Raw genomic sequence first — 10,288 nt, 5'->3', positions numbered from 1 at the left:
AGTTCCACTGTTCCGTGGACAGGGTTTAATTATCGTCAGTAATCGTTCTATTATCATGGTTACTAGACGATTCTATTCGCACCATATTCATAAACCGAGCGGTTACCGACCAAATTTAAATTTAAAAATTTAAAAAAATATATGATAAAATTTAATTAATTTCTACTAAATTTTACTAAATTACTGTACGATCACTACGATAACAATAACCGACGGACGGTTTTTGAGATCCAAACTTATTTATAAGATCATCCTAACCATATTCTCTTCATTTCGTTCTTTTTCTGATTCTCTTCTCTGTTCCTATTTCCTTTATTTTCTTTCATCTCTAACTGCTTCCCTTCGAGGGAAATCGTGAAGGGAAAGGAGAGAGAATCCCGTCCTGAAGGGAATGACTCTGAGAATTCCTCGTGAAGAGAAATGTGAAGAAAAATTGTTGAAGCGCTGAAGAAAATGAAAATATCTTTATGATGGGATTTTAACGCCTAAATAAACTCTGCAGTTCCGAACGGTCTTTCCCTTAAAAGGCCACCGGCCGCCCACCTTTTAAAACCCATCCCACCCGACACCGCTGCAAAAAATTCCCTTCCTTACCCATCCCATCACGTTTCGTCACTCCCCTTCTCTTCCCTTCTCCATCGTTGGCTGCTTCCTCCGGACCCCAGTTCAAAAATTCCTCCATTGGCGCCCAAACCCCAAACCCTAGCCGGCCGGACGGGCTCGCCAGTCGCCGTCACACGCGGGGCCGCGCGCGGAACATGCGGGATCTCGGCCCATGGCGACCGGGCCCGATCTGAGCGCCTCCTCCAGCGCCGCCCCCGACGCTGCGACGGCGGCGGCGGCCAAGAAGGACCGCCACATCGTCAGTTGGAGCGATGAGGTGCGTGCGAGTCCTGTTCTGGTGTGTGTTTCTGTGCGCGCTTCGCAGTTTGCAGGATTTTGCGCGTGTACCTTTTCTCGCCAATTTTGCTGCCCCGAGCTCGGGATTGGACCCATGTGGCAATTTGCTGTTGAGCCTCTTTTCGTTTGAGATAGAAGGTGCCTTTTGACGTTTGGGATTAACTTCACTTTCTAACGCCTTGTAAAGAAAAGTGTTTTGAGTTTGGCGTCTCCTGTACTCTTTCGATGCTCTTTAAGTTACCCCGGATCTTGTCTGCGATTTGGACTGAATTGTTTTCTGGTGCTTGTACCTTCCTGGCTGTAGGAGGATGGCGTGCTCCGTGCTCAAATCGCCATTCATGGCACCGATAAGTAAGTATTCTTTGCTAAACTCATCCCTACTACGTCACTTGCCTTGCTGATTTAGTCTCTGCGTTTTTTTATTTCTTTTCTTTCGATAGCTGGACCATTATAGCAGCACAATTCAAGGACAAAACGGCCAGACAGTGCAGGCGAAGGTGTGCACCTCCTTCCTTCTCATAGAGGAGGGAATGTTGGCTAGAAATTATTTGATTTCTAATATTGTTTGGGTGTTTGCTTGAAATTTCTTTGCTTGATTGTTGCTGCAGATGGTACAATTATTTGAATTCAGAGTGCAAGAAAGGTGGGTGGTCCCGGGAAGAGGACATGCTATTGTGTGAGGTGAGAGCTTGATGTGTTCTAGTAGCAGCTTAATTGCTGGATTCATGCAGTTAATTAGCTCGAAACTAGACACTGTTTGCATCAAATGCTTTTGATTTCCCATGGAATTTATAGGTTACACTTATGTTTTTTTTGTTTTGCAATGGGACTTATGCGCCACTTAATTCATTAGTGAACATTAACAGTTGAACAGAAATGATTGTGACCATGGAGTTTAGCAATTCTGTAGATTGGGGCTTATCCTTCGTTGCACAAGTTCATCTTAAGAATGGGATTGCATTGTTTTTTACCCGGACATATGGTTGATATGCCCTTTTTTATATATGAGAAGCCTAGAAGGGATCATGGGGTCGCTTGAGATTGTGTAGCATCGTTTCAAGATTGTGTAGTATCATTTCTAATCTACTTGCAGATATGATAAAACATAACATGGAAATTAGAAACTTCCTGTATGCTTTGTTTTGCTATTGTCTTCATAACTGTTTGTTCTTGCTGCAGAGCTTTTTAAAATGTCAAATTGTATATTCTTATCTACTTGTTACTGTTATGCAGGCTCAAAAGGTTCTTGGCAACAGGTGGACTGAAATTGCTAAGGTTGTCTCAGGAAGGTGGGTTTTTCATATTGGATTACTGTTTTCTGCAAGGTGAAAAGAATGATAAATAACGAGACATGTGGATTAAGATATATGACTCGTGTATTTCTTTTTGTTTACCTACAACAGAACTGATAATGCAGTGAAGAATCGGTTTTCTACTCTATGCAAAAGGAGAGTCAAGGATGAGGAGCTATTCCAAGAAAATGGTGCGCCATGTTCCAATGCAAATGCAAAGAGGATACTGACACAAACCGGATGCCTCACACCTGGTGTGCCAGGCTCCTTGCTTCCTATTAAGCAGACGAGGTATACCAAATTACCAGCGGAGCTTGTTGTAACGTGTGCTAAGCAATTTAATGACTACACATCTTTAATTTTTTTTTATCTCCCACCAGGTTTTGCAACTCTGACTCGAAAGATAACACTGTACCAAATATGAGGTTATTTGGACCAGAAAAGGGCACACAAGATGCTCGTCAACCTCTTGCAATTATTTCTTCAAACAATCAAGATAATGTGAAAATAGTGGAACCCCATAATCTTGTTGCTAAAACAGCGACAAAACAATTATTTGGTAGGGAAAATAATTGTGAATCTGCCCCCTTAGCTTCTGAACATTTATTTTTATTTTTATATCCCGTGTCCATAATTTCAGGCGTGAAACACGAGGGTAATTTTCTGAACAAGGATGATCCAAAAGTTGCTACATTATTGCAGCAAGCTGACTTGCTTTCATCCCTTGCGACAAAAATTAAAACTGAGAATACAAGCCAAAGTATGGATGAAGCTTGGCAGGTATGGCGACACCAACGTCATATTACCAAGTTTTCAGCTCAAAAGCTCCTGCTAATAAATAAACTGTTTTCTACTTGACTTCCTCAGCAACTGCAGCATCATTTAGTCAAAAAAGATGACAGCGAAATGTCAGAAAGTAGCATGTCTGGAATAGCTTCACTCCTAGAGGATCTTGATGATTTAATTGTGGACCCCTATGAGAATGAAGAGGAAGATGGGCAGAAGCTAAGGTAAATTATGAACCACTCATCTTTTTGGCCAAATCTATTGCTTCAGTTGTTGACCCATCATCATTCCAATGCACAGGGAACAGAATGGACAAATTGATGGGCATGATGAGCACTGTAATGGTCCTTCACAAACTAGCATGGAATTAAGATCTCATATGGCTCCTGATCAAAAGATGGATGATTGCTCAGTAGATGTTATCAAAGAAGACAATATTGTTTGTACAAACGCGCTCTCTGGTAAGATGGAACCTTGCCTAGGTAACCTACTATTGATCAACTTAGGTAGATTCAGTTCTCAAAAAAAAGTGTGCAGATTCTGTTTCATCCACATCAAAGAAAACTCACTGAAATACTTGAGGCTAAAACAGGTGCAGAAATACCAGCATCTGAAAATTTGAGCGAGGTTGCTGAAGATAGCAAGCTTCAATGTATGGAATCGACCTCTCCTGTTGTAACAGATTTTGATGATTTAATTATAGACCCCTATGAGAGCAAAGAGGAAGATGAACAAAAGTTAAGGTAAATAATGAATAATTGCTCATCCTTTTGGTCAAATATATTGCTTCAGTTGTTGATGCATCATCATTCTGCTGGTCAGGGAGCAGAATGAACAGATTGATCTGCATGATGGGCATTCTAATGGTCCTTCACAAACTAGCATGGAACTAACGTCAGGAATGGCTCCTGATCAAAAGATGGAAGATTGCCCAGTGGATAACTGCAAAGAAGATAATAGTCTTTGTAGAAGCGTGCTTTCTGGAAGTACGGAACCTTGCCCAGGTAACCTGTGCTATTGATCATAACTTAGGTAGATTCTGTTTCATCCACATGAAAGAAAATTCACTGAAATTTTTGAGTCTAAAACAGCTACAGAAATATCAGCATCTGAATATCTGGGCGTGGTTGCTGAAGATAGCAGGCTTCAAAGCATGGAATCTACCTCTCCTGTTCTAACAAATTTTCAAAGTAAAGAATGTGCTGAAATACCAGCATCAGAGAACCTTAGCGAGGTTGCTGAAGATGGCAGGCTCCAATGTATTGAATTCACCTCCCCTGCTCATACAGTTTCCCAAGCTAAAGCCGGTGCAGAAATACCCGCATCCCCAAAGTTTAGTGGGGTTGGCAAAGATAGTAAGCTTCCTTCTGTGGCATTCACGTCTCCTGCGCACACAGTTCCAACATTCCAACCGTACGCAGACGACATGCCTACTCCAAAATTCACTGCTAGTGTAAGCTTTTGTTTGATCTGTGCTTGAGATATTTGGGAAAAAAATATCATACCTAAATTAATGAATAGTAAATAATTGGTAGAAGCTGCTCACATACATTTCTTGATCTTTCCAGGAGAGAAATTTTCTGCTTTCTGTACTAGGGTTGACCTCACCAGGGTCGAAGCCAGAAACTTCTCAGCAGCCTTCTTGCAAAAGGGCTCTTCTTAATAGCCTTTGAACTGGGTTGCATGGGATCCAACAGCAAGCCTGTTATGCTCCTCAGCATAAACAATTTGGCTTCCCTATATTGATTCTTCATCATACTCCTGTTTGCATAAAGTGTGCCTACCTCATTCCCGGTCCATTTGAGATCTCAATTGTTGTCTCAAGGGTCTCATAGTTTGGTTTGTTTGCTGTGTATATATTACATTGGCAGCGTTGTAGTGGCTTACAGAAATTAAAGGGTGCTGGTGTAAGAGTTTACAGCTTGTATTCAAAATATAGAATAAGTAGTATTCTTTGTGTAATTAACTCTTGTACTTATTCTTTCCGATATATATTGGATTGTTGTTTAGTGTGATGTAATGGCTTTCCTTTTCATGAGCTGGTTAGATTGAACCTACATACAGACTATTGGTATGCTTCCTGTGGTTGGGTACATATTATTCTGTTGAATTTGATTTCCTGTCCATTTTCAAATTCGTATTTCCCATTCCTCCAGTGACGTGCATCTCGTGATGTGCTTTGTCAACAAATACTACAGTACGTCAGTCAGCAGTCAGCTGAACTCATTTTCTGTGACATAGTGAATTATTGTTTTTTTTATAATAACTGGTATCTTCTTGGAGGGGGAAACACAAGAACTCAAAAAACTGAAATCCCTAGCAACTGCACACGCGTTTCACACACGTGAAATCAATTTAGAATATAGCAATCCGAAGAAGTAAAAGAATATAGCATAAAAAAAGAGAGATTTGCATGTACTCAGGTGGCCATGCGATGCGGAGATGGATGTTGTTGAGAAGATAGTTGTCATCGATCAACAAAGGTGATCGACATTGATGAGGTGGGTGCGAGCTGATGAGCAGAGGTAGCCAATGCGATGATCGTGTGACTGGAGTTAAGGTTGTTGCCTGTCGATCCGTGTAAGTAGTAGTAGAGACCGAATATTGTGGCTGAATTTTGGAAATAGACCAAGAAAAGGAAAAATAGCACAATTGTTGGAGATCTTGTCGTAGTTTTGAAAAAAAAGTAAGAAAAGAACGCACCGCTGATTGGCCTTGATATTTCATTATATGATGATCAATTATCTTGATTTAAGTTTCGGAAATATAGTGTCAGGAAGAAATAGAGCACACTGCAATTAAAGAAGACGATCAAAGTTGACACATAGGAGTAAGTCGATTTTTAATCGGTTAATTGTACCATTTAATTGTGTACGATGGACCGCAGAGATCTTCAAATCTGTCATAACCCGTTCAATTTGCAGGATGATAGATTCATTCATTCAATTGCACACCAAATTCAAACACTAGGAAGGAAGGAAATAAGTCAATGGGAGGACACATAATTTCGATTCATGCTCAGAGCCCCAGACTCGCTTCTTTGGGATAAGATCGAGCGTCTTGACTTCATCTATCCTGGCCGCGACAATGTAGTCGTTGACGGTGAGGCCGCCGGCGGAGGGCGTGGAGAGCTCGGCCCTCACTTGGTTGGCTGCCTCGAAGACGAGCACAACCGGGGTGTGGTCGGCGCCGTCGAGCGCGGCGTTGATCCTTGTCCGTAGGCCTCGTCCCGCACCTTCCAGATGCACTGCAGCCGCTCGTTGTCCTCGGCGAGGATCATCCTCCATCCGACGACCTTGAGAAGGAGCTTCCGCGCGTCGTCGAGGTGGACCGGCGCTGCGTCGGGCTGCAGCGGGAGACGGGCCAGCGAGAGCACGGAGGGGGTCGGGATGAGGATGCGGTGAAGGGTGTCCACGTTGCCCAGCACCTTCTCCCCAGAGTTGCACTCGATCTCCTCCGGGAACGGGTCCCACACCTCTTCTTACGTAATAAAAACTTTTAAAATTCAGATAATTTATCCACTTTTATCATTCATTTTTGATATTCAGTCTCCTAATCTTATTACCAACTATAGATATATAACTCGTTTTACTAATAAAAATAAAAAATTAAAAGAGATATTAACCGATAATCTACTCTCTTTTTCAGATTCTGTAATATTCATTTGATCCTCTTATAATATATACATATCTTTATATATTAAATTTATACTTAATATTAACTACCTCTTCTTAAATTCGACTACACGTGCGCAATGCCACTCGCTCGTCAGCCTCAGCCACTGGATGCAGGGATACGGACAAGAGGAACCAGAGGGCGGAGCCGGAGGTGGTGCTGCCGGCGGGAAGCCTCAGACCTTCTCGGATCATGCTGTGCCTGTGCTTTCGTAAGCCCATGCGGCCCAAGTGTAGGCCCAACGAGACGGCCCGTTTAACTGCCAAACCCAAGCTAACGGAATCCGAGGAGGAGCAGGGCCACGTGTACTCAGCTCTCCTTTGTATCCGCCTCGCCTCGTCTTCACTTCCCGCCCGGCCGAGGCGAACACTCTCGCCGCACCAATGGCAGCGTGACCTTGCAGGCGAGAGCGGCGAAGCGTACCGAGAAGGCTTCTCGAACCTCCCGCCGATGCAAGGTGGGCCTCAACCTCGTATCGCCGTCTCAAATCTCTTTCATGGTTTGAACTTTGGACCTTTTCTGGGTTGTTCCTGTGTGTTTTATTTTTATTTTTATCTGTTTATATCTTTTATGCTTAAAACTTCCAGAGCCTGTCTAATCAGTGTGCCCTGACCGAGTTTTTTCTTCGAGGAAGATTTCTTTTCCACTTCGATTTATTGGTGCGGGAGAGATCCGAGTGGCTCTGGAATTTGATCTGGTGCTTTTTTTTTTTCCTTTGACTTTCGAATTTTCTTTTAGATCTTGATCTGCCAGTTCGTGCTGCGCTGTTCTAGGTTTTGGACTTCACGAACTGTTTGGTTGCCCTGCATTGTGTTCTGCGATCCAGCTAAAACTGTGTGGTTTCCTTGTCGATTTCTGCAATAAAATTCGAATTTTATTTGATTTTACCAATGCCCGGATGCCCCCAAACCTCGCAAAACCGGTTTGTTCGATTCCTATTGCTCATGCACGCGCGGATTTATCGCGACTCCGCAACCGCCGCGTCGTTGGCCGCGTGCGCCTTTCCGGGAGGAAAAAGCGGGGATTTTTTTTTCCGATCCGAAGAGCCCCCATTATTCGGAGGATTCATAGTTTCCGGTTCGAAATTTAAATCGCCCCATCCGCAAATCTTTCGGTTTCCCAAATCTCGCCGCGAATCTCTCGGCTTCCTAAATCCCTAGTCGCCGCGGTGCACTGCGCAGGCGCAGCAGAGAGCTACGGACTCGCCGCGATGGACTTCGAGTACGTTCCTGCGTCCCCCGGGAGCCAGTGGGTGGGCGAGTCGGCGGCGCGGCGGCGGCAGCGCCGCCTCTCGTCACCGTCGCTGAGAGCCTACCTCACGCCGGCCTTCGACGCCGTGGCCGCCGGGGATGGCGGCGTGTCTGGGTACACTTCGTCGTTGTCCTCGGGCGGGCTGGACCTCGGGTTTGACGCCTCCCTCCTCCGCTACCGCCGCGCCTGCTTCGCCGCGTCCACGGACCTGGACAGCCGCCTCCTCCTCTACTCCCCGCAGTCGGCGCCACCGCAGCCGCCGCCGCAGGTGAGGGCGGCGTACCCAGCGGCCGACGATGGGGTTTGGGTCGCCGGCGGTGGCCGCTACAGCTCCAAACGTGAGGTAATTGTGCTGCTCTCCAGATCTAATTTCACTGACACGTCGGGTCCGGTTTGTCAATGGCAGAAGTACCTAGCTGATGGGGTCAGGTACTAATGGTTTGTGATTTGTTCTAATGGTTGGACTACTAGTTTGGTTAATGCCATGGTTGCATGATTTAATGCTTTCTGCTTTTGATCTGAGTGAAAATGAAAATCAGCTGGAAATTGCGTAATGCCGTATCTATTTCTGCAGATATTACCGTACATGTAGACCACATTTTTACTAGGCACCAGAGCATATATGTTTCTAATGTACTAACATGTCAGCTACGCTTGCTTGTACCTCGTGGTTATGCCACCAAAATTTAATAAAAAGGTTAGATGAGATCCTCTCCCTTTGTTGTTGCCTAAAAAACACTTGCTTCTAAATAAACCTCATTTGTTTCAGCATAGCAGCACATGCTATGGTTCATCTTAATTCTTCATCCCCAGCAGGTCTCTGGAACTGACAGTGCGTTCTAGCCAAAGCTGTAACTAGTTCAATACTGTTAACTAATAGCTGCAGGTTCTAGGGAATGCATTATTGTCAAACATGATTTTCATTGTAGTGTTGTGTGCTCTTCTAAAAGTTCAGTTAGTTTTGGATTTCGTTTAGTTATTTAGCTTGAATGCATACTTGCTTGTTATTCTTGCTAACCGGAGAAAAAGATCATGATGGTTTTGTCTTCTAGAAGTAGTAAGAGTTTTTGGATTTGGATCTGACTCAGTTACCAGCTGTTCCTCCTATCCCAGGGGGAAAAAAAGGCAGATGGACATGACATATATGGTAGGCTTGTCATTGTAATGTTATTGTGGAAACAAGTTGATCTAGTTCTATTGTCAAGCTTCAGCACAAGTTTTCATTTTTTTCTATCATTTCCCTATCATGTTATTGTCACTAGCTGAACAACAGACGTTCTTTGTGGTGTATTGTTACCATTTCCTTATATTTTTGCTACACAAAGAGCGTGTGACTATTGGATGGTCCTCCATATAATAAGCCATTTTCATTTTAACACCTCCTGGTGTGCTGACTTTTCTTCATTCGTTTACCTGATTTGTCTCATCAAATAGTTAGCATGTTCACTTGTTTGAAACTAGTTAGCATGCTTATTCAGCATCACTGTCAATCGAATCGACGGTAGACAAAAATGTGTAAAATGGCTCACCAACTTCATTCTTTTTATCAAATTCCCCACACCGGACCTTACGCTAACAGATCTTTTACCTGTTTTCATGTTGCATAGGCCGGTGGGCTTATTAGTACACCAGGTTTTCAGGATTTCATCTCGCCATGGCAGACAATCACCGATCTTCCTACTGCAGCACGAGGCGCGTCCAACTCCATCAAACTACCAGCTGACCTCCGATCACAAGAAGGTATCATCCTAGCAGCCAAGGCAGAGCTTTCGACACCAAAGTCTGAAGCAACACCTTCAGCCCAGGGGACATCTGCAGAGCCAGAACCAATCGAGTTGGACGATGACCGCATAACTGAAGCTCTTTATGGTCACAGTGGTAAACGCAGGCTGCCCATTTTCAGGGATATCTGTCCGGAATGAGTACACGTTCTGTATATTCTGTGTAGCTATCTTGTGTTCATAGGCCTCGTATGTAGCAGTTACTCGGAAGTCTGGACCATTATTTCTAGTTTCCCAGGAGAGAATCTCTCCTCTTGATCTCTTCTTTAAGCGAGGAAATTATGCTATACTTAAGTTAGCCGGCAATTGATCCGTTTTGCTTGCCGTTGTTTGAAGGTGAACCCTGGTATGAATTGGCGAATGAATTTGCCTACTTCTCCCCCCTGTTTATGTACACCTTTGATTAGTGAAAGCTTGGTATCTCTGCTCTAGGAAGCATTCCATGATAAAATAGCCGTTTATGTCATGATTCTGACATTTCATCAGCATGCCTGCAGACTGCTGCTGTTTGTAGTTATACAAATTGGATGAGTACATGCAATCATTTTTTTTTACTTGAATAGTCCCCTGAATTTCGTTGCTTGCTTCTCCAATCTGTCAACC

The 10,288-nt window shown here is 43.8% G+C and overlaps 2 protein-coding genes and 1 pseudogene across 3 annotated transcripts; 2 read left to right on the top strand and 1 right to left on the bottom strand.

The window, feature by feature from the left end:
* Positions 1-570: 570 nt before the first annotated feature.
* LOC133889985 (transcription factor MYB124-like) lies at positions 571-4,993 on the top strand. The gene is made up of 14 exons (XM_062330417.1): positions 571-880; positions 1,205-1,251; positions 1,341-1,397; positions 1,509-1,581; positions 2,134-2,189; positions 2,304-2,483; positions 2,573-2,751; positions 2,833-2,972; positions 3,060-3,202; positions 3,279-3,460; positions 3,571-3,721; positions 3,801-3,982; positions 4,070-4,431; positions 4,547-4,993. Exons 1-14 carry the CDS (start codon positions 776-778, stop codon positions 4,649-4,651), a joined length of 1,962 nt encoding a protein of 653 aa, XP_062186401.1. The 5' UTR covers positions 571-775; the 3' UTR covers positions 4,652-4,993.
* Positions 4,994-5,859: 866 nt separating this feature from the next.
* LOC133890391 (probable pterin-4-alpha-carbinolamine dehydratase, chloroplastic) lies at positions 5,860-6,847 on the bottom strand (annotated as a pseudogene).
* On the top strand, positions 6,351-10,247 carry LOC133891738 (uncharacterized). Of its 2 annotated transcripts, XM_062332479.1 has the most exons (4): positions 6,351-6,463; positions 6,770-7,110; positions 7,835-8,247; positions 9,512-10,247. In XM_062332479.1, exons 2-4 carry the CDS (start codon positions 6,846-6,848, stop codon positions 9,824-9,826), a joined length of 993 nt encoding a protein of 330 aa, XP_062188463.1. In that variant the 5' UTR covers positions 6,351-6,463; positions 6,770-6,845; the 3' UTR covers positions 9,827-10,247. The 2 variants fall into 2 exon arrangements, with proteins under 2 accessions (XP_062188463.1, XP_062188464.1); XM_062332480.1 differs by lacking the exon at positions 6,351-6,463 and having other exon boundaries at positions 6,675-7,110.
* The last annotated feature ends 41 nt before the right edge of the window (positions 10,248-10,288 follow it).

This window comes from Phragmites australis, chromosome 14, assembly GCF_958298935.1.
Source record: "Phragmites australis chromosome 14, lpPhrAust1.1, whole genome shotgun sequence".
NCBI classification, from domain to species: domain Eukaryota; kingdom Viridiplantae; phylum Streptophyta; class Magnoliopsida; order Poales; family Poaceae; genus Phragmites; species Phragmites australis.
The sequence above is the reverse complement of the archived record's forward strand: the minus strand, read 5'-3'. Positions and strand labels throughout refer to the sequence as shown.